This window comes from Penicillium griseofulvum (genome assembly GCF_001561935.1).
Source record: "Penicillium griseofulvum strain PG3 chromosome Unknown contig_95, whole genome shotgun sequence".
NCBI classification, from domain to species: domain Eukaryota; kingdom Fungi; phylum Ascomycota; class Eurotiomycetes; order Eurotiales; family Aspergillaceae; genus Penicillium; species Penicillium griseofulvum.
Window position 1 is genome coordinate 2,163,632 of NW_024467454.1, and position 23,045 is coordinate 2,186,676.

Sequence of the window (23,045 nt, forward strand, 5' to 3'; positions counted from 1 at the left end):
CTCTTCTTCTCCCTGACCGCTTCATAAAACACCCCCACCTCCCCACCGCTTGATCAGACTCTGCTCTGCATATTCTTTCAATTGCTTAGAATTCATTCCTAACAACTCATTCAGAATCACAATCCGCCATCATGTCTGAGACCTTCGAGTTCCAGGCTGAGATCTCTCAGCTGCTCTCGCTGATCATTAACACTGTCTACTCTAACAAGGAAATTTTCCTTCGTGAGTTGATCTCCAACGCCTCCGATGCTCTCGACAAGATCCGCTATGAGGCTCTCTCCGACCCCTCTAAGCTCGATTCCAACAAGGATCTCCGCATTGATATTATCCCCGACTTGGAGAACAAGACTCTTACCATCCGTGATACCGGTATTGGTATGACCAAGGCTGTAAGTTTCAGACTCTTAGAGTGGACTCAAATCACTCTTTCCTCAATATATGTAGGGCCACAAATACTCATATTCATCTCTTATAGGACCTGATCAACAACCTTGGAACAATTGCCCGCTCCGGCACCAAGCAGTTCATGGAGGCTCTGTCCGCCGGTGCTGATATTTCCATGATCGGCCAGTTCGGTGTCGGTTTCTACTCTGCCTACCTCGTCGCTGACCGTGTCACCTTCGTGTCCAAGCACAACGATGATGAGCAGTACATCTGGGAGTCCGCCGCTGGTGGTACTTTCACCCTCAAGGAGGACACCGAGGGCGAGCAGCTCGGCCGCGGTTCCAAGATTATCCTTCACTTGAAGGATGAGCAGATGGACTACCTCAACGAGGCCCGCATCAAGGAGGTTGTTCGCAAGCACTCCGAGTTCATCTCCTACCCCATCTACCTTCACGTCCTGAAGGAGACCGAGACCGAGGTCCCCGATGAGGAGGCTGAGGAGACCAAGGATGAGGATGATGAGAAGAAGCCTAAGGTCGAGGAGGTCGATGATGAGGAGGAGAAGAAGGAGAAGAAGACTAAGACCGTCAAGGAGTCCAAGATTGAGGAGGAGGAGCTTAACAAGACCAAGCCCATCTGGACCCGCAACCCCGCCGATATCACCACTGAGGAGTACGCTGCCTTCTACAAGTCCCTCTCCAACGACTGGGAGGACCACCTCGGTGTCAAGCACTTCTCCGTTGAGGGTCAGCTTGAGTTCCGCGCTATCCTCTTCGTTCCCAAGCGCGCTCCCTTCGACCTGTTCGAGACCAAGAAGACCAAGAACAACATCAAGCTCTACGTTCGCCGTGTCTTCATCACTGATGATGCTACTGACCTCATCCCTGAGTGGCTCAGCTTCGTCAAGGGTGTCGTCGACTCTGAGGACCTTCCCCTCAACCTGTCCCGTGAGACTCTCCAGCAGAACAAGATCATGAAGGTCATCAAGAAGAACATCGTTAAGAAGACCCTCGAGCTCTTCGTCGAGATCTCCGAGGACCGTGAGCAGTTCGACAAGTTCTACCAGGCTTTCAGCAAGAACATCAAGCTCGGTATCCACGAGGACGCCCAGAACCGCCCCACCCTGGCCAAGCTCCTCCGCTACCAGTCCACCAAGTCCGGTGATGAGCAGACCTCCCTCGCTGACTACATCACTCGCATGCCCGAGCACCAGAAGAACATGTACTACATCACCGGCGAGTCCATCAAGGCCGTTGCCAACTCTCCCTTCTTGGATACCCTCAAGCAGAAGAACTTCGAGGTTCTGTTCCTGGTTGACCCCATTGATGAGTACGCCTTCACCCAGCTGAAGGAGTACGACGGCAAGAAGCTCGTCGACATCACCAAGGACTTCGAGCTCGAGGAGACCGAGGAGGAGAAGACCGAGCGCGAGACCGAGGAGAAGGAGTTCGAGGACCTTGCCAAGGCCCTCAAGAACGTCCTCGGCGACAAGGTCGAGAAGGTCGTTGTCTCCTCCAAGCTCGTCGGCTCCCCCTGCGCCATCCGTACCGGCCAGTTCGGTTGGTCTGCCAACATGGAGCGTATCATGAAGGCCCAGGCCCTCCGTGACACCTCCATGTCCTCTTACATGTCTTCCAAGAAGACTTTCGAGATCTCCCCCAAGTCTCCTATCATCAAGGAGCTTAAGAAGAAGGTTGAGGCTGATGGCGAGAACGACCGCACCGTTAAGTCTATCACCCAGCTGCTCTTCGAGACCTCCCTGCTGGTCTCTGGCTTCACCATTGAGGAGCCTGCCAGCTTCTCCGAGCGTATTCACAAGCTCGTCTCCCTTGGTCTGAACATTGACGAGGACGAGGTTGCTCCCGCTGCCGAGCCTACTGCTCCTGCCGAGGCTACCGGTGAGAGCACCATGGAGGAGGTTGATTAGATTAAATTCTCTCAACTCTTTTATTGCTAATTTTTTAAGTCTTACGGGAAATGGGAAACGGGATACGACCCTCTGTGATGTTTTTTTAACTTTTTATGTGTTCTACAATAAGAACCGATATTTTTTATCTTCATTTTGATCCAACTGTAGTGTCTTAGTAGACTTTAGATCGTACCTAGGTACCTCTGTAATACCTAAGCACTCAATAATAATCATAGACCTCACCATATCCAAACATTCACCTCATTATCATCCTTCTTCCTCAAGCTCTCTCGTGTCCACTGCCCATTTTAGCATATCAACTGTATCTCGCGCAATATCTCCGTTTATTGAAACGATGACCCCCAATTAAAAGGCCCTTTCAACCCCTTCCCAAACGCTCTAACCCTACCACTCCTTACTATTGCCAACCCAGTCGACACCTTTCATTTTACGGATGTAGCATCTTTTGATTTCCGCTATGTATAGATAGATGCATTTACATTCCGTCAATTGGGCGCGTAACTCAGTTGGTAGAGTGTTCGCTTTGCATGCGAAAAGTCCAGCGTTCGAATCGCTGCCCGTCCATTTCATTTTTGTTTTTAAAATCCTCTTACCACTAACTAAACTGACAATTTTTGCCTACAACATACGACTATTATTTAGTATTTTTTGGGCTCGGTTATATTGTTTCTAAATATTTATTTTAATTTCTAGTGCTCTGTGAGCACGGCAGCACATTTTTCGATTATTTTGTGAGATTCTAGAATTCGGGATCGAAAACTTAGCAAATATATATTTCACGTTCGAATGGTATGTATAACTTATGCTCTACAAACTTTACACAGTCTAAGAATCATGTTATTTTATTTAGTTATCTAGCACCACCACTAGTTCATGTAGTAACTATTCTAAAAGATTGTCAACGAAACTCCTTCAGACAAGATAACAATCATATGGGACTTCTGTCTAGGTCACAAATCCAAACCCCGAATAGGAACTAAATAAAATATGAGAGCGGTATATACACAGCCTATCGGGTTTCATACCTTGATCTATATAGATGAGGCTGGAGCGAATTGGGGTTAGATATGTCTCTATTAGGAAATTAATTCTGCAGACCCCTTTATAACCGACAACACTATTCACCTACGGAGTGCTTCGTACTCGAAATAAAAATAGCCAAAATATATAGTGGATTTTCATTAGTTGAGCCAATGAAAGATTCAGATTGGACTGGATGTTTAAATTTCACCGAAACAGTTCCTATTGGCTTGGCGTCGTGGAGAGGATGTGATATGGAAAAAAAGGGCGATCAAAAAAGTTGTTTCATTTCCAATGCTTTGAAGAATAGAAGAGCAAGGATGTATAGACCCACCACTAGAAATGAATGGTGGCTTTGTGGCGTGTTGTTCACACAGGCTATTTTAACCATTGCCCTTGAGAGGTATGTTCCCTGTATCTTTGTTCGAGCTATCCTAACCAGAACAGCTATATACTGGTGGAATGGCAGATATGGGTGACTGACACCATTACTCAAGTCCCTATCTCCTATATGATCCCAATCAACCTGGGCATTCTAATATTCGCCTCTATTTACGAGTTCATTCTTGCCCTGGATGCCATCCATCACAAAAATAATGTTCTCCTCTTTTCAATTTGCATCTGCAATGTCTGCGGTTTTGGGTACTCCATTATGCAGTACAAATTGATGAAAGGAACCACAGCGAGTCTGTTTAACAATCGTTATGGGGTTCCGACTTTGATAGATACCACTCGCAATGTCTGGCCCCGGATTCAGCCAGCGGAGATTATAGTCTCGATCATTACGGGACTATGCACCCTGCTTCTCTGCTCGTTTGTATATCTCCTACATAGGGAATATTCATGGGTCATCTATAAGTCTGTTCACGGCATCTTGAAAACACGAATTCGTTATCTGGTCTACGAGGTAATATCTACCATCTAGGCTTCACTGCCTTTCAAATCTCGAGTATCACGCTAACAAAAACGAATAGATCTTCCTGGTCCTGATAAAACTCCTCTTTTACTTCCTACTGGGTTTTATCATCCAATACAACCTGGTGTATGTCCACTTCAAGGAACCTGAGTATACCATCACAATGCTCCTCATCCTGCTCGCATTCATCATTATGCTACTTGGTATTTGGGTTATCCAACATGAAAAAACCATTGGAACCGTTGCTATCATAGTGAGTTCTCTCCCTTCCCTGCCCAAATCCGGAGAATTACTAACCTCTCCCAAGATATGTTACCTAGGTCTAGTCGCATATCTCATCAGCCGCATCGTCATTCTCTGTAATTCTCGAACCGCCGGGAAGGACATGATGTTGTTCTTTGCCTCGGTATCTTTGGTGTTGACTTCTGCAACAATCTGTTGCACCATTATCTGCATCAAGAACTTCGACCGTGGCTTTAAAGCCATCAATCAATCGAAGAATGGTCATGCGCAGGAGTCGTATTCGCGAGAGTCACATTCTCTCCATGCAGGGAATTTTCTGGCAGAGCCGCCTCGGTCCTTTTCGCGTTCCTCGCGGCTTACGCTTGATTAATATCATGTTTTTAATTAATTGTTTACCAAAGCGATGTAATATAATAATATAATAATACGGAGGTTCTCAGACTGTTTGGCTTTCTATAGATTACTTGCAATATCTCGAGGTAGCGTGAATAAATGATCAATCAGTCCATCAATCGATTTACTCGTGTAATTATCTTCGCCAATACATCCTCTACAAAAACAAAAGTGATATTGGTACTCTGCTGCATACTACCCAAACCCAATCACCAGATACCGAATCATATCATATACATACAACCCCAACTCCAAAGAATGGGATGCACCAACACCGGTCACTTTTCATGCAAGTCGTACCACTCCGGAATTTCCTGAATAAGTCTCCCCATATATTTCTCCAGTTGATTCGCACACTTGGTATATACCGTTGTTCCATCATTATACTGCCGACAATTACTAAAAATGAACTTAAGATCGTCGACAAGCTCTTTCGGACAAGTGTAAAAATCACCATCCAATCGTTCTTCTATAGTCGACAAATCCATTGGTGATGTGATCACATTGTAATAATCAGCGACTTCATCTTGATTGACCGGACTAACGAACGGCCATGCGCTTTTGTGGTTTTGGATATGATTCAAAAAACGCCGGAGTTCATTGTAATGAGGTCCACGACGTGGTATTCGTGATAACTCATCCATATCCGGAGACCAGCCAGTTGCTAGAATAGCAGGGATACAGAGTGGATCGATCGGAGTGATCCCGTTAGCCCATTGCTGAGGTGGTGGATAGCTGATATGGTTTTTGCTAAAGGTACGAATTTTGGCTAGGACGGATTCTTTCTGCTTGAGAAGTAAACGGCCAGCTTCGAGATATCGTATTCGTGGAAGCATAGAGCATTGCATAATTGTTCCCCCTTCGTAATCTTTGATATATCCCATCCAGACAGACTTTTCGAGAGTGATCTCTTTAGTAAAGCCTTGTTTTTGAAAGTACCCGGTGGCATAATTATCGGCGTAAGTTAGAAAATGCATCACTGGAGAAGTAGCTCTGACATAGTCTTTTAAATGGGCCATGATATGCGCTCCATATCCCTTCACTTGCTGATCAGCCGAGACCGCGCAGAAGACAATTTCAGCAAACCCGCGCTCTCGGAATTCTCGATATGTTATTCCGCCAATAACCTGTAGAGGCATTTTGACAATAGCGATAGACAAATGAGAGCGATCGTAGACAAGACGTGCGATATAGTCTTTAGGCATTTTCGGAAGTTGTTTTTGAAAGAGACATTTGAGACCTGTGAGAATAATCATACTTTCTCTAGAGCCATCATTGTTGACAACGCGGTACTCGATATCGCCATTTCGTTCTTCCAAAACTGCAGGCTTAAAATTAAGAACATTAGAATGTTTTCTTACATATAAAGGCGCCAGCATACCTTTTCTGGGAAAGGAATTCTCCGTATGGCCGGAGCTTTAATATCCGGTTCTATCAACACATCATGAAAGCCTTTGGATCTTTTGGCTTCAGGGGTGGTGTTCAGTTTTTCGAGAGCTGGGCGCTTCGCGACACGGAGGTTCATCTCGCTGTCGGCTGGAGACAATTGCGGCTCTGCTTTCTCCATCTGCGTTGAATTCTGACGAACCCGACCTTGATAGGTACATGTAATAAGCAAACAGGCGTAGGTTAGGACTGGGCCCGTGGAATTATCGCAGTATATTCTGAGATTATGGAAATGTTGAGTCAGCTGTTGTTATTAGGTAAAGTGAATCTCAGCCCTGACAAGTTACCCCTTGCCTCATGTGACAGCATCCGACCTCGTGACTTCAGCTTCCCTGTCTAAAGCTTAACGTTACACATCAACACGCTATACTACCCTCTCCCTTACCGTGCCTAATCAGCTACATAATTGGCGATCATACTGAAGCCGTCCTAATCGTCAAGGCCAGGTAATCGATGTAACCCAGACAGGAACCCAGCCTCAGCCGGCTGTCGATGTCACTCACCCCTCACGGCTTCTCCTAGGCCAACTCGTCTATACAAAATCAAAAATACAAAAACATACAATAGTGAGGGTTTGCTGGTGGTCACCCACACAACTACTAACTCACCGGCGTGTGGCAACTTCTGTGGCTTAAGCATAGTTCGGTGGGTGTCGCCTGGGTGAGCGAGAGGCCTAAAAGTTAAGCCGCTGCTAGTTAGTTCCCCCAGCTGCGATCCTAAATATATCTAAGATGTTCTGACCGCGGTCGGAAAATTACTTCTAGGAGAGTAGGTGAATCTTCTATTATATCTGACCACGGTTAGAAATCTCTTTTTAGAGGGCTTTATATAATGACTTAAGACGTACTCCTACTTTTCTAACCCCGGTCAAAAAGTGACAGACAGCATCGAGAGACAGCACTGGTCTTCGCCTACTTCTTCCAGGGGCTAGCGGGGGAGTTGATCAAGATATAGGGGCCTGAACAGGATGAGAGTGAGGAGTGGGAGGCCAATATTGATAGGGTTGGCGAGGATAGTAGACCCTTTGTTATTCTCCTTAGCTCCAACCACAGCACTAGATATCACTCGGCCAACCTATATTTGGCCTCTCTATGCATGCATGCGTATTTGATCTATACTCATTTAGGAAATTTAAAATCTCTATCTAGCGTAACTGCAAATTGATTCGCCTCAGCTAGTTCTTGCTCAGTTACCGTAGTTAAGTGACTAAATCGGGTTTATTGATACCCAATACCAGTAGGTTAAAATAAAAAAGCTTGGAGCTTAGGAATCAATATTATTATTAATAATAATAATAATCTGGTGTTCTTCCTCTATCTCATTCGCCTCTGTGGCCTTCTTCTCAGCTCTTCAGTAGCAAGGGTAGCAAGGGAGCGTGTAATATAAACTTTCCCCGAGCAAAATTAGCAAGAGACGGATGTCGAGTGGCGTGTCTTTTTATGCGGCGAGAGAGACTTGATAGCCCGTCGACCGATGGATTTTAGCCACTCGCGGCCTCTACCACGAACTTCCCGATCCTCAAATAGACGTTGCTGGTGAAACATCCGAACTGTGCTCATAAAATGCCCAATGGCGGAAATAATAGCACTTGTCTCCTGCTCCGGTTTATCAGCTTCGAACAAGGCCGCGACCACATAATGCAGTGGTCGGTAGAAAGGTGGGCCCTGATCTCTCAAGCAAGGAGTCTCAAAATAATCAGAAAGGGAGTTGTACAATTTTCGCCAACGTTCCTCTAAGTCTGGCCTTGGCATTGTCTCCAGTTTATCTTTAATCCATAAAAAATGGTGCCACATGATGCAGATCTCCTTACTAGGAACAGGAAGGTCAAACAGCTCGACAATGTAGTCTGCGAGAAGGGCTGCCTCCCACCTAAAGCGTATCGCCGCTTCAAACATTGGCGCTCTTTCCTGGTACTCGTCACGCTCGTAGAATGCACGGAGTGTGCCTCCAAAGCCCACGTCCTTACCACGATCCCAACTACCAGGACAGGTTTGGTGGAAAGTCCTGGCCATTCCTTTGAGTCTTCTATGGGCGATATGGTCAGTCATTTCATCAAGAACCTGGTTTGCCGATGCAGTCTTGTTCGGATCTTGCACCAAAAATGTGGTGTTTTTCGGGTGTGGATTTCTGAGGTCCCTGATATCACTGGGCCCTTGATATGGGTAGGACTTGAGTCTATTCCACCGGTTTCTAAAGTGGGACAATGGGATACCTGTCCTCCCTGTCCATGAATATTCCCAAGTATCATCCTGGGCACAAAAGTTGAAGTTTTGGAAGCTCCAGAGCCGTGTGACGCGATCTTCGCATACCCTCCAAACAGAATCGCAAAATGAGTTATAGCTCAAAGTCTGCAAGGTATTGGGGTTATCTGGTTGAAGAGTTTGCTTTGGGTCTGATAGGTTTGTATCCAGACCAGGCTCTTCGAGAAGAGGAGTTGTCGCACTAGAAAAAACCTCCAATAGGGTGCTTACAAACACAGACCCGCAACTTCGTCCAATGCTGTGAGATGCACTCCAGGCATTCGAAGTTCCGGCATCTGGATCGTCTTTCCCGCTAGCAGCTGTTATAGCGGTGTGATTGAGCTCTGGGGTGGTGACCCATCCCCCGGAATAACAAGCGGTGCTAAGAAGAGTCACACGCACGCCTGGCTCAAGCACACCCTTGAGATTGATTATGCTGAGACCCTTATTGCTGTTTCCATCATTCAACAATAGGTGATGATTAGGTAGCCCGTGGCAAAAGAAGAGGAGTAGAAGTGGCGCCTCGTGCCGTTTCGCAAGTTCTGACGCCCATTTTACCTCTGTAAGAACCCGATCTATCATCTCACTCGAGCGAACTACGGTAACTGGAGTGATTTGCTGTTCGTCGAGCATGCCTTTATCAAGGCAGACCTTTCGATCCTCGTACGGATTGCCATGAAGGTATGCACCATACTTCTCCACCAATTTTCTTGGATCAGCTGCGGTTATCCATGTCTGTTTCATACCCAAGCCCTTCAACAGATAGTTAAAGGCATAAAAGTCCGAAATGAACCACCCATCGTCTGTTGGAGCTGCAGTCGAGACTGTGGGGTGGGTTGCCGCAAGGATGATGGTATTGTCAAATACACAGGGTACCGTTGAGGAAACAAACGTAGAGGGGAGCCTATCTGGCATTCGGGCATGCCCGCCCTTAACGAGAGGTTGCTTTTCTGGTATAGTGGCCATGATATTCGCTGTAAAGTGAAGTGAAAATGCAAGGCTATGGACAGAGCTGTAGCTCTCCATTTTGGAATCAGTCTGTCGTAATTATTACCTAGTCATTACTCTGAATGTGAATGACTTTCATTTTTGAGAATTACCTAGGTAGGTAGTGGCTTGCTTATTATCCATGGATGAGTTCCAAAGGTTATATATTCTTACTTCAAGCGATACTTCTAGACCTTGCCAACTCCCATGGGACTAAATGGGACTAAAAAGATTTTAGTCCCATATCCTCATCCTATCACTCCTATAGCCAAAATTTTTGTCCTATTACCATAGTAGTCCTATGGGAGCCCTATGGGAGTGATGGAACTCCTATAAAATTTCTATGGTATAGATATTTTTACTAAGTATTTCCTATTTCAGCTGTATAAAACTACTTACTTGTTATACTATATTTACTATATTTCGGCTTATATTTATCGCATTTAACTTAAAAACTGATACATAGGTAAATAAGGCGCTATTTAAAATATTATTTAAAATTCCGAGGTAAATGTAACCTGTAGAAAGTAAGAAAATTAGAAAAATAAAAATATTTTGATTCTTGGAAGATGGATAGATATATTCTGAAGTTAATAATACTATACTTTTCTATAAACTTCTGTAATTTATTTAACCTTCTAAACATTTTACTTGCTTATATCTAAATCGTAATTTATCCTTAGGTTCAAAAATCATCGAGGACTACAAGTTGTTATTTGCCCCAAGTGAATCTGTAGACATAGTGGAGTTACCACACCAAAGGATCTAATTGCTTCGTTGAGAGTTTATAAATATCCCTTGACCTGCTCCATATCAGCTGCACCCTGAAGCCACCCCACTCGGTCCTTGGTATATATCTCAAATCTGGGCTTCAATTTCGTTTCATGTAGGCTGAAATCGTCCACTGTTCCGGTACGCAGGATACTATGTCCCGGGAACATTTCACCGATGCGGTACATGAGCGAGCCACATGTGGAACAGAAATAATTTGTCATTGCCTTGCCGGAGGCTATCGTTTTCGACTGGCTGAATGATTTGAGATTTTCTTGGCCACGTAGGTGTTTTAGGTGCGTGTCTGCCACAATGAAATTGGTCGCGAACATAGATGCGGTGATTTTGCGGCAGTCCGTGCAATGACAAACGAATGTGTCAACTAGGCCTGGGGGTTGTGTTGGCTGGGGGTTGTATCATCAGCGGGATATACCAAACGGGGTTATGCACCAGAGTACGTACAAAGGCTAACTGCACTGCGCCGCAGTAGCATGTGGCTGTCGCCTGGCCTTCTTTTGACCAGCCATCATCGGCTCCACCAGCAAGTGGTATGTAGGGCTTAGAATTATCTCTTGCAGCCATGATTAATCTTCTTCAAATGTGAAAGAGTGCTTTACTTGAATTCAAGGGCACTTTGCCTTCGTTATTTATTCCCATAGCCCCCGGCCCGGGCTCCCCACGGGGAAGATTATGAATCCGGTCTCCCACCGGTCTCCCACCACTGGAACCTAGTCGAGCAGTAAATATGCCGTTGATCACGCAGGGTATGTGATGATGAACTAAAAGCTCCTTTGAACCTGTTGAATGGGGGCTTTATGAGCCGATTTGTAATCAATATTCACCCCCAGGGCTTGAATAAGGCAAAGGTGGCTAGTAATACATAACACCTCATTCGTGTGCAGCTTCTGTCATAGACAGGCACTTAATCAAGCTGTACGAGATTCTAGGGGATTTAGTCGTATAAAGATAGTTGGAAATTCGCAGTACCACATCCATATATAGTAATTCAAGCTATATTCTTCAAATGCTGTGTGGCTGCCTCCTCTAGAAGTCTTACAATTGCTCCATGGCCATTACACTCTGCCAAATTGCGTGGCGTCTCATCCTCTTCTTCAGCCGCAACAGCGGAAACATCCGCCCCCTTTTCGAGGAGAATTCTTACAACTGCTTCATTCCCACACTCGGCCGCCATATGCAATGCCGTATATCCCAAGTAATCACCTTCCATCACGTTCGCCCCATTCCCCAAGAGTGACCTAACAGCCCATTCATTGCCATCCACAGCAGCAAAATGTAGTGCTGTCATGTGCTTAGAAGGTTCAGGTATAGTCACATTTGCACCCTTCGCCAGAAGTAGGTTAAGAATGGACTCGCTGATAGAAGTCTCGGTATCAAATACTGACAATAACGCTGTATGCCCAGTAGATGAAACAGCGTCTATGTCTACTCCCTTCTCTAGGAGCAGCTTCACAACCGCTTCATTTCTAGACAGAACTGCGTAATGGAGTGCTGTTTTTCGCTCGTTCGTTAATACTGCTACATCAGCTCCCCTCTCCAGAAGCAGTCTGGTAACACTTTCCTGACCACCACGGGCCGCATAGTGTAGCGCGGTCTCTTGGATTGAATTCGTGGCATTGATATCTGCCCCCATTCCTAGGAGTACACCGGCGGCTATCTCGTGGCCATTCCCTGCAGCGAGTTGCAGTGCGCTACATGTCGATCTCCGTCCCATATCTATCGCAGACGATAGATCCGCACCTGCGTCCACCAAAAGCTCGATGATGCAATGCATTCCGGCCTCTGCGGCGAGACATAGCGCTTTGCTTTTCGCTTCAAGCGGAATTGGCGCATCCCTGGTTTTCCTTAGGAGCTTGCGGATTACAGGTGCTTGATTCCTTTTCGCGGCCCATTCGAGGACGGAGATTTCATCAGCGCAGATATAGCTACGCCCACGTTGATAAAGATGGGAATCGAGGATGCTAGCATACCTCCGCGCCGTGCGTAGAAATGAGCCGAGGTCTCGTGTGTCCAGAATGTCCGCTATCATAAGGATGACCTCGATTGGAAGGGCGAGTAGTGGACTTGACCGCACCTGTCTGATAGACATTTTGAGTTTGAGGACGCGTTATTTCACCGATTTTAGCTTGGTAGGTACTGTAAACAAAAGATGTAGGCAAATGCTACGAAATAAGGGGCGGATATCTTCGTTGCATCTTCGTTATGTTTGCACTGTTTGTCAAAAGATTCTGACCATTAGACACCTTGCCAGATCAGGCGGTTGCACCAGTTTCGGGACGTACTGTGCTGACATTCAGAACAAAGGCATTTTCTGGCATTACACTTGCCATGATTCCCTCTTCTTAGAACAAGGCTGGAATAAATCTTACGACCCTTTGGATCATTTGAGCTGCATATGGTTCAGACTGCTGTAAAATACAAGTCAGCACAGTAACTTCACAGCTGAGTGGAGTGCCGATGGGAGACTATCGGAGATAGGTGAAAGCCGGAGGGCAGGTTCATAATCACCTTAAACTATCAAACGGGTACAATATCGAAGTGCAGAAGAGTTGTTGAGAAATCCCTTAGGCGAAGAGGTTGAAAGTATCAGCAGATGTTCGCTTAGCAGCAAGCTCTGAGGTTTCCCCTGTTCACGCCGCCTCGGGAGCCCGCTTGTTTGAATAGATGAGGTTCTTCGATTGATGGGTGGCCGTATACAACAAACATACTTGTGCTTATATAGCATGTCGACGAACGAGACGTCTTGTAGCTAACATCTTGGTAATATGCTCTCAAGTGATGTTCGCAGCTGCATCCTCGGATGGCATCCTTCTTAACACAATAAAGAATTCTAAAAACAAAAACATACAACAGTGAGGATTCGCTGGTGGTCACCCACCCAACTACTAACTCACCGGCGTGTGGCTTAAGTACGGCTGAGCGGACGGGAAGCCCTGTTTTCCACACCCTATGGTCGTATGTATCAGCTTATGGACGGGAGAGGATGATATAGGAAGATATATAAAGAGCTAGTGTTGCATGAAGCAAGTATCAATTCATAGGAGGCAAGAATAGTGGCATAAGTGGCCTTGTTATATTTTTTGGTATTTTTAGGGATATTTTGAAATATTCCCTTTAGAAGTGTCAGTTTTACAGTCAAAGGCGAAGAACAGGCGGAAGGTCGCACTTCTGGCTTTGCTGCAGGTGTAGTGAACGGCCCAAAAGCATACTGCAAGTGGAATGGCCCCGAAGCAAGATATACTCCGAGCGGACAAAAAGTGTAAATGCATGCTCTTGAAACTCAAGAGTTCGTCATCGTGGGCAAAACAGCTGGAGTAAATGAGGAATCGTTCTGCACGGATGGGGACTCTGGTTCATTCGTTCTCGGTGAGCGTGGAGAGGTCAAAGGTTTACTTTGGGAAAGCATGGAGAAAGACAAATGGAATTTGGGGCTAGCATCAAGCATGCCTGATGTCATGGCTTCGATCCAGGAGAAGATGGGAGGGTCCGTTACATTGAGCCTTCCGGCTTGACTCATGGATCTCTCAAATCTGTGTGACAGTTCCTTCTAAGGTTCTGTGCTTATTGAATTTTAGTTGCATTGCTTCATTGATTTCAAATGATTTCTATTTTTACGAGACAATCGAAGTCCAACAGATTGAATAACTGTAGACCGTTATATGCAAGCAGTCAGGTAATAAGAGTATCAATAAAAGGAGTGTATTCAATGTACTAATATACAAGCCGAAGGAATGTCGACGCTCTGCATGGCCTCAATTACAACATCAACTAAATCCGGCAATCGGTCTTTTCAGAGAAATTACCTCCTATGGATGCCGGTGTAATAGAAACAAATGAATGGAAGATAGAAGAATTATCAGAAAGGAAAACGTTCCAACGTCAGGCGTCAAAAGAAATATGTCATACCCGGGTAGATTTCCAGTTTTCACAAGTGCTAATTTAGCAGGTAGTGATGTACAGACCGAGACTAAAGAGATGGTTAGCTGATATCCGAGTAGGTAGGAAGGTAACAGAATAAACATACGGAGAGGGGTTGTAGTCCTCGAAGAAGTTAAGGTCTGTGCTGCCAGAGCTCTTCATCTCGTAGGCGACAGTCTCGCCGGCGGGACAAGCGAAGGTGGAGACAACGTACGAGTTGCCGGGTGAAACGGTGATGTCGCCGAGGTCCTGGGACACGGAAGGCATATTGTTGAAGGTGGTAGACTCGTCGACGGCGGAAGAGAGCTTAGCGAAGTCGATCTTGCCGTCACCGTTGAAGCTGTAGGACGAAGTCTCGAGGTCTTGGAGCTCGGGGAAGAGGAAGACGAGGCTGCAAGTCTTGCCGGAGTCGGATGAGGGAATATCGAAGTTGAATGCACTCGAGATCGTGGAGCTCACGGTACCATTGTAGGAAGTACCAGCCGCGGTATCAGGCGAGGAAGAGTCAACGGGGATAATCAGGTGGGGGTACTCGTAGCTGCCGGTAGTGAGAGTGGTAGGGCAGGAGCCACTGGAGGACTTGGTGGCTGAAGGAATGGCAGAGGCAGAGCTAGCGGGGACAGATGCGCTGCCGGAACCGCTGGGGTGTGAGCCACCACTAGAGGGAGCTGGGGTAGAGCCAGTTGGCTGGGGGCTGCTGCTGGCACTACCGGAGCCATCACCGCTGCCAGGAGCAGTGGCGGAGCAGCTGCAGTCGGTGACAGTAATAGTGTTCACGACCGTGATAGGAGAGCCAGAGAGAGGAGACTCAGATGGGGCCGAGGAAGCGGGACCAGAGCTTGAGGGTGCAGGGGCGGAAGAGCCAGTGCCATATCCGGGAGTCGACTCGGATACAGAAGCAGAGCTAGCAGGGGTAGACTGGGGGACAGGAGTAGAGGGGCTGGACTGAGCGCTGGAGGATCCGAAAGAAGATGGAACAGCGCTAGCGGATGATGACGAGCCAGACCCAGAGCCAGAGCTTGAACAGGAGTCGGCAGTCAACTCCACGTTCACGCAACCGGTGACATCCGACTTGCTGGGGGTGGTGTAGACGTTCAGACCACCGTTCTGGCCCGTAGCACAGGCAACAAAGTCCTTGCTTCCGTGATATTCGAGCTTACCCTGAGCGCTGAGGGAGAAGCCAGGGGTGGGAGAAGCACCCTCATCACACTGGAACTGAGTAGTGGGAGCTATCAAACGGTCAGATGTGCCTTGTATGTGATGCGAGTGTTTAATCTGGTCACTTACGGGTGAGAATGCAACCACGACCCTTGGAGTCCGTGATAGCACCCTTCGAATCGATGCAGTACTGAGCAGGCGACAGGCTGTTATCGCCAATGCGGTTCTGACCATCGCTCAGCTGGCCAAGCTTGCCTGAAGCACCACCAGAGGAGGTAAGGTGGAAGCAGCAGCTATCACTGCGGCTAACGAGAGCGTTGGTGCCAGCAGCGAAGGCAGCGATAGTGATGAAGTTCTTCATTATGATTGTTCAGCGAATGTGGAGGGAGGGGTGTTAGCGAATGAACACAATGCCCTTTTTTGAGAGAAAATTGATTTTAATTGAAATATCTTCGAACTTGATATCTGGTAGAGTTGCAGGAGAGATGAATCCAATGGACTGAGTTTAGGTGAATCTTTATAACATTTGTTAAATTAAAGCTCATTATGAATCAAGATAATATCCCAGCAAGATTCCACGAACCAAAGAAAAAAAACATACAACATAAACAAAAAATAGAAACAGCGTCAGGCATGGCATCAACACTGGTTGCCTAGTACCGGAAGTTGAGCATTGCAGGTCCGAACCGGTAGTGACATAGTGCCTCTTGAAGAGCCAATTTCATTGGAGTATGCTATAACAGGCAATGCTTAATGCTCCACTCATAAACCAGATTTGTGAAGGACAATGATCACTGGCTGATGGCTGTGGACCCGTAAGTCGAGGGTGGCAAAATATCTTTATCCGAGAGGTTCAGATCGGATGGAACGGATGAAGTTGTTCCCTCTAATTGAATGCCATTGTTACCAAGTGGAGAGTATACGAAAGTACCTAGGTACTATCCTCCAACTTTTAGATAAAAATAGTTCATAAACTCGGGGTGCGGTAAACCGCAAGGCCGACACGCGAATAAAAGAAATCGATTCAAGGACTAGAACGGCTAGACGTTAGTAACACCTGATCTCCAAAGATTTTATGTCTTTGAATAGAATTGAAGGATGTTGGTAATTGCTATGGACTGTGTGACGTGGTGGACCTAAGCCTGGTTATACATGACCTCAGAGTAAGACACAAAAGACAAAGGAAAAGAGATTACATGTGAAGTGGATTCCGTATGATTAACTGGATCTATTCCTTAATATATCTTTGTGGATTGATTTAGATATGACATCAATTGTATCGCTCTCATGGACCCATTACTTGATATCAACCATGTCGATCACACTATAGACCTGACTGGTTCGGTCAATTCTATAATGACCTAGAGCTTTACATAAAATGAATTCATACGTTAATTTGAAATGCCACAATATCCCCTTACTCTCTCCACGTTATAAAACTGATTCTCATCCTATCTATAGCACACTCCATCCCCCTCGACACTCAACCTATAGCGAATCGTTTGGCTATAGACCTCACCAACACATGAACTAGTACATACGACCATAGGGTGTGGAAAACAGGGCTTCCCGTCCGCTCAGCCGTACTTAAGCCACACGCCGGTGAGTTAGTAGTTGGGTGGGTGACCACCAGCGAATCCTCACTGTTGTATGTTTTTGCATTTTATATTTTTGGTTTATAATTCTATGAAGGGTGCGGGTCGCGATCCACAGGCTTGTAGGTGATGATCTAGCACTATGAGGGTTATGACTGTCTAAAAACGTTTTCTATGTATTCGTGGAATAACCATTTTTCTTATGCACGCTGAGCCCGAGCAATAAACACCGTCTTGGATAATGTGCCCCCACCAATGGGGATCGTCAGTGGCTCAGGCAAGACTTGGTGGTCAAACCCAGTGTTGAAGCCACCGCCTTGGAATAATTGCTGCATGTCTTCACGAGAGAAGCCATGCGTCTTGACGGTGTGAGCTGCCTCGGGAAATTCAGCCTCATTTCCGTGCTCATGTCTATGCCCGTGATCGTGACTGTGTTCGTGACTGTGTTCGTGACTATGTCCATGGTTGTGTCCATGGTGTCCGTGATTGTGTTCATGTTCAGATCCATGATCACCAGCCTGTGGCACTAAGTCGATAATGAAACATACGCCGTCCTTCTTCAGCCGCTGTCCCAAGCTCTTCATAGCGTGGTCCGGATGCTCAAAATGGTGCAGGGCCATGCTGATCGTCAGCACGTCCAGGTTGGTACAGGCAGAGTCGATAGCTTCAGCTGGAGCATCCTCCGTAAGCAGATCTGCCATGTAGCCGGTCGCCTTTTCTGCAAGGCCGAGAGTATTGGCATTTTGATTGAATTCGGCCACCATCTTATCGGAGATATCAACTCCGATCACTTCCGTGACAAATGGGGCAAGGGTCTATTTGTTTAACGGTTAGATTCCAGCCTGGAAATACTAACATGATCTATGGGTAAAGCTACATACCATAGAGATGACTCCCGGTCCACAGGCATACTCGAGCAGTTTGATCTCCTGGCCTCGGCCGGCTTCTGTATCGGTCCACCGATCGCTGATCCATTGTCGACGCTGCAAAGTTTGCGCTGATAGCATTTTTAAAGCATCGCCAAACCGATCTTTGTAGGTGGCTGAGAGGTCACTGTAGAAGGCACTCAGTATATCGATCAGGCACTGCTTGTGTTATAACTTACTCGAAGTATTTCCGATTGGCTTCAGTAAAGTCTGACATCATGCAGAGGAAAGAAATATTGAGATGGAATTTAGACTTGATTCAACTTGATGCAAGCAAGGATGAACATTCTTATAGAGGGGATCTGGGGGCACTAAGACAGAATGGTTTAGCTCTCGGAGACATTTGGTGGAAATCCACGTCGAATGTCTCCGATTGGATACGATGAGATTATTATACTATCTACTTGTTACTGAGCACTCGTACTTAACAAATCCAACACTCTAATGTGACTCCCTTGGAGATGTATAAAAAATTTTGCTCAAAAGGGCCCATAGACCAATAATATGACGGTGATACCTAAGGGGGTTAGTGGGTGACCTCGAGTTATTCTCACCTCTATAGCGCACTTTCCTACACCACCCATCTATTTACGTATAATTATCTTCAATTTCAACAAATTACCTCTTATCATAGAGTGTGGGAAACAGAGCTTCTCGTCCGCTCGTACTTAAGCCGTACGCCAAACGACCATTCTGGTTAATAGTTTGGTCTAGCCTGGTGGGGAAACAACTTCAAACAAGCGTTCGCCACTTCATATGGACAAATAAACCGACAATAGAATGACTAGTGGGCTTCGCTGAGCTTTGCACGGCTCTCTTCGGGCCGTACCCTCCCGCCGGTATTCCACCTGCCTGATACCGGCCTCTCCCACCCCCACGCTTTCTCAGGTAGGAAAGTCTAGAGCCTCTTTACATTCGAAAAAACTGTGCAGAGTGTAAAAGAGTACAGTGGTTTACTCGACTGGGCTGCGGGTAGTCGGTTCTGGATCAATGTCTTCGACTCGCACAACTATGAATAAAATTAAATGTCTAAAGAATTTTGCCTGCACTTAATCACTAAGGATTATGAGGGTGACAAGGGGGAGAGGTACTTCGTTATTTTCATGCCCAAAAATATTTCGGGGATAATAGATGAGTATTTTTGATCCTAATCAATAGTGTACAATTAAACCAACTAAATTTATTCTGCTCGGAACATTTTAATTATAATCGACACTAAGGTCTTAGGGGTTAATGAAACCTTGGAAGATATGCCCTTCTATTTTGATTTATAATACTCCTGATCTGTCCCAGCCTTACTATCTCGCTGCGTTTCGTTATGGGTGGCTCTGATCATATGGAGGAGGATTCTCTATGGGTCTTATGCACATTGACGGTTGGTGGCTCGACTGGGGTTGTGCCTGTGGTGAAGCATCGTATGGTGGAGGGTCATCCATAGTCCTTGTACTTGTATGGCGTGTTGACGGCTGGTAGGTCGACTGGGATTGTGCCTGTTGCTTAGACTTTTTCACATCGCTGTCATGGTTTGAAGGAGACCCGTGTAGAGGGTACGATGGTTGGGCATAAGGGTCATTTCTTTTGACATCCTTATAGCCCATTCGCCGCTTGTTATCAAGATAGAACTGTTGCTGGGCAGCATGTCGGAGCCTTTGGGAAGCAGGTTGGAGACTTTCCTTCTGCTTCCGCTTCTGCTCCTGGTGTTCAGCGGCAGCGCTAATGGAGGATATATGAGTATGAGAGTGATAAGGATGGGTGGAAGACTTGAAATACGCACTTGGACGCGGCTTTAATGAGGCTATAGGCATCACTCGAACAATGGCCCTTGCGACAACCCATGTTTTAAAAGGAGTTTCGATAGAAGCTTAGTGGATTGAAAATGTGATGATTTGACCGGGAAAGGGGCATTTGGAAGCTTCGAAAACCCAGAGTTGGGGGGATTTTGTAGTTAACGGATTTTTAACTCCGCCACGATATGGATCTGCGCCAAGATTATACAGCCCTTGGGGGCCAAACGTAGCCTCCAAGATAATTGCCCAAGCTCGCCTGTATCGACTCCCGAACTCGAGCTTTTGTTAAAGACCTAGCCTGTCGCCTCTGAATATCTCAGAGAACATACTATGGCCCGACTGAATCATCAAAAATCTGTTGTTTCCGATGGAAAGCACAGTTTATGTTGGTTGAGTGCCAAGACTGTGGGGTAACTCTATACTCAGCCCCAAACAAGAAGGGTCCCTTAGATTTTACGCCGTAAAGATCTGCACAGGGAAAAGAAAAGTAGAAAATAATCCTTCTGGTATGAAGCCCTTACCTTCAGACCGGAATTTCGGTACACCATAGCGAAGCCACCCGTGTGGCGTCATCAAGATCTAACTGTCCATGGCTATGATGGTTTGTGGGAGGATCGATGATTGCGCTATGTGAGACTAGATAAACGCGTTCTTTACGAGCGTCGCTAAATTTGCTGTTTTTCTCAAAGGTGGTGGGTTGGAGAGACTGCACATACGCCAGTGCGGGAGTTTCGGTGTAGTATCCTAACTGACCAGTTGCTTTCATTGTAGTAAACGTCAAATAAGAAAGACGTGGTTGATACAAACCCCGTGCCTAATACCACTCTATCCATTTGCTTTCTTTTGCTTCCATTAGCTGCCATTGAATCGACGGCGATAAAGATCGGGATATGCTTCGCTCGATAGGCAGGCCGGTCGAGCCCAGGACCGTGGATATCGGAACCATACTTCAGCAGAATCCCAAGGTTATCTGTTGTGTCGTAGGATTATTGAAACATGGTCGCCGTTGGAAGTATTAATATCATGTGAGGAGGTAGGTCACAGGGCTGCTTCAATGTGTTTGGATCTACTCCCCGGAGCGACCGCAAAGGACTGACCGGTGATGTTGGGGATGGCAATGTAGGCTCTCCTTACAACTGAATGGCCTGATTGCGTAGCTGCGAGCCATAAAAGAGTCGCAGTATCTTCCAGTCGCTATCCACTGGTTTTGTTATACTGGTTGCCAGTCGAGGAGCAGCATCTAGTTGAGGGCCTTGGATCTTAATGTGGACGCCTGGATCTGGAAAGGGGGTTGTTGACAGGGACTCTGTAGTTAAACACCAGTCGATGGACACCAGGAACGTGACCTGTTATATATGCCCAGAGAATAGCTTGATCGCATGCACCTTCACGGTTGTAAAGAAGCGGATCGATACGGTGGCATAGAGTCGAGACTGGTGACAGATGGTGCAGGAAATCGAAGGTAGAGCATTAATTGAAATGCACAATCGGAGGGTTTGAGGAGGTCACCTACAGCTAAGTTAGGAATATAAACATATCACCTTAACTAAATTAAGCAAAATAATGCAAACAGGTCCTGACTTGCGAAGCCGAACAATCTTGGAAGAACATGAGCTCTTATCGTAGGAAATACATTGAATCCCCCATGTTGCATTTTGTTAAATAAAGAGGTTTTCCTTTCCAAGGATGACTGGGATGCCTTGCGAAAAAAAGATAAAATTCAAGAGATATGCAGATCAATATCTTTCAGAGTGAGCTAATGACTCCTAGGCTGATCCACAGCCAAGATTTATGTTGACCAGTTGACGATACGCATATTTAAGGATCCGTACCCCACCTGAGCTATTCTCTTATATCTCACACCTACAAAATGCCTATTACTTCTCTTCCAGCTGAGAGTCTTCTTCTCATCCTCCAAAGTTGCGATAGCATATCTCAGGCAATCGCTTTTTCTTCAACATGCAAGCGAATCCACTCCGTCTATTCATCCAACATTTACACAGTTTTAGGACGGTGCGGACAACGTGATATCCCCGCCTTCAGCGAGGCTATTATGGCAGTAAGTGACAAATTAATGGACCTTCATATACGTTGATATCGTTCTACTAACCCATATCACTTTTAGGTGCGCGCGACAAAGATTGTGGTGGAACACTTTAAGAAGGGACAGTTTCCACCAGCCCCTTTCCCGCTCCCGTTGGATGTAGACGCCCAAGAACCATCTTCCGATGAAGTGCGACAAGTCCTTGATTGGGAGCACTTGATCAGGTGCATTGAAGATATTTGTTTGCACAATACCGAATGGGGTCGACAATGTTATTACTCAATCTATGAGGCCAATTCTGACAAGCGGCCTTCGAAATGGTTCACTTGGAGACAAAATTTCCATCGCTCAATGTACCAATCATTCATGATAGGTGCAGTCTTGTGTCGGCAATATCAGGAGCCTTTAGCTCCGTCGAATAAAGATGACCTTCCTGAGCATTTTCTGGAAAACTTTGACAAACGACTTGATGATCCACACAATCCAGAAAAACCACTCATGACAAGTAGCGAAATGGCCTATCTACTCAAGTACCCGGTCTTTAACTTCGAGGCCTACGATGACCAACACCCTGTTTACGGACAGCTAGCCGACTTCTTGAGACAACAAACCGAGAACCATCAACCATTTGAATCAGAGATACTAGATATGTATCCGGAGGACGCAACTCCAGAGATTGATCGGGACCATGCCAAAGTACTCTATCCCGAGATGGTTCAATGCCTCTTGTCCTCTATGACTCTTTTGGAGTTCGAGGGGGCTCCCAAAATCTTCAAGGAAGAGGATGAAAAGGCAGAAGAATTGTCTCGAGAAGTGACAATTGTACCATTAGGTTTATTCTACCCTGAACGGATTACTATGCCGACCAATCCCCGAACTGCGCACAAGACGCTTCTGCTCAAACAGCCCCTATCTCAGAACAAGAAGAGCACTACATGGCATCCATCGTCCCAATTTATGAACATAATTCTGGAGATCATGCACTCGTCATCCGGCCAGCCCAATCACTATGGGGAGGAGTACCAAACACCGCCTCCTCCTTTACAGGTCTTTCAGTATGTGGCCCGAACGTTCCTGGGGCTCCGCTTTTCAGACGATGCCTTTGAAGATGAGGATGTCGAAGCCGCCCATAAGCTGTTCATGCACCATCCACTCATCTGCGGGATTTTTCTGGATGGGTGGCCTGACCTAATTCCCACAATGTTTGACACGCTGGATGGAGAAGGCGAATACGATGCATACTATGCATGAGGCATGCACGGGCGCAGT

General features: G+C 46.2%; 7 protein-coding genes across 7 annotated transcripts; 2 read left to right on the top strand and 5 right to left on the bottom strand.

Moving 5' to 3' along the window:
- Positions 1 to 131: 131 nt before the first annotated feature.
- Positions 132 to 2,311, top strand: hsp90 (chaperone Hsp90; the record flags this gene model as incomplete). Its single annotated transcript, XM_040793985.1, has 2 exons — positions 132 to 389; positions 476 to 2,311. 2 exons carry the CDS (start codon positions 132 to 134, stop codon positions 2,309 to 2,311), a joined length of 2,094 nt encoding a protein of 697 aa, XP_040648840.1.
- Positions 2,312 to 5,164: 2,853 nt separating this feature from the next.
- On the bottom strand, positions 5,165 to 6,453 carry PGRI_062720 (bromodomain-containing protein; the record flags this gene model as incomplete). The annotated part of the gene is made up of 2 exons (XM_040793986.1): positions 5,165 to 6,214; positions 6,268 to 6,453. 2 exons carry the CDS (start codon positions 6,451 to 6,453, stop codon positions 5,165 to 5,167), a joined length of 1,236 nt encoding a protein of 411 aa, XP_040648841.1.
- A 1,282-nt stretch (positions 6,454 to 7,735) lies between these two features.
- Positions 7,736 to 9,598, bottom strand: PGRI_062730 (uncharacterized protein; the record flags this gene model as incomplete). The annotated part of the gene is made up of 1 exon (XM_040793987.1): positions 7,736 to 9,598. The coding sequence occupies one exon, from the start codon at positions 9,596 to 9,598 to the stop codon at positions 7,736 to 7,738; it is 1,863 nt and encodes a 620-aa protein (XP_040648842.1).
- A 1,738-nt stretch (positions 9,599 to 11,336) lies between these two features.
- On the bottom strand, positions 11,337 to 12,437 carry PGRI_062740 (uncharacterized protein; the record flags this gene model as incomplete). Its single annotated transcript, XM_040793988.1, has 1 exon — positions 11,337 to 12,437. The coding sequence occupies one exon, from the start codon at positions 12,435 to 12,437 to the stop codon at positions 11,337 to 11,339; it is 1,101 nt and encodes a 366-aa protein (XP_040648843.1).
- A 1,850-nt stretch (positions 12,438 to 14,287) lies between these two features.
- PGRI_062750 (uncharacterized protein) lies at positions 14,288 to 15,785 on the bottom strand (the record flags this gene model as incomplete). The annotated part of the gene is made up of 3 exons (XM_040793989.1): positions 14,288 to 14,315; positions 14,373 to 15,495; positions 15,554 to 15,785. The coding sequence occupies 3 exons, from the start codon at positions 15,783 to 15,785 to the stop codon at positions 14,288 to 14,290; spliced, it is 1,383 nt and encodes a 460-aa protein (XP_040648844.1).
- Positions 15,786 to 17,219: 1,434 nt separating this feature from the next.
- Positions 17,220 to 18,162, bottom strand: PGRI_062760 (class I SAM-dependent methyltransferase; the record flags this gene model as incomplete). The annotated part of the gene is made up of 3 exons (XM_040793990.1): positions 17,220 to 17,834; positions 17,901 to 18,072; positions 18,125 to 18,162. The coding sequence occupies 3 exons, from the start codon at positions 18,160 to 18,162 to the stop codon at positions 17,220 to 17,222; spliced, it is 825 nt and encodes a 274-aa protein (XP_040648845.1).
- Positions 18,163 to 21,602: 3,440 nt separating this feature from the next.
- On the top strand, positions 21,603 to 23,027 carry PGRI_062770 (uncharacterized protein; the record flags this gene model as incomplete). Its single annotated transcript, XM_040793991.1, has 2 exons — positions 21,603 to 21,791; positions 21,858 to 23,027. The coding sequence occupies 2 exons, from the start codon at positions 21,603 to 21,605 to the stop codon at positions 23,025 to 23,027; spliced, it is 1,359 nt and encodes a 452-aa protein (XP_040648846.1).
- Between the last annotated feature and the right edge of the window lie 18 nt (positions 23,028 to 23,045).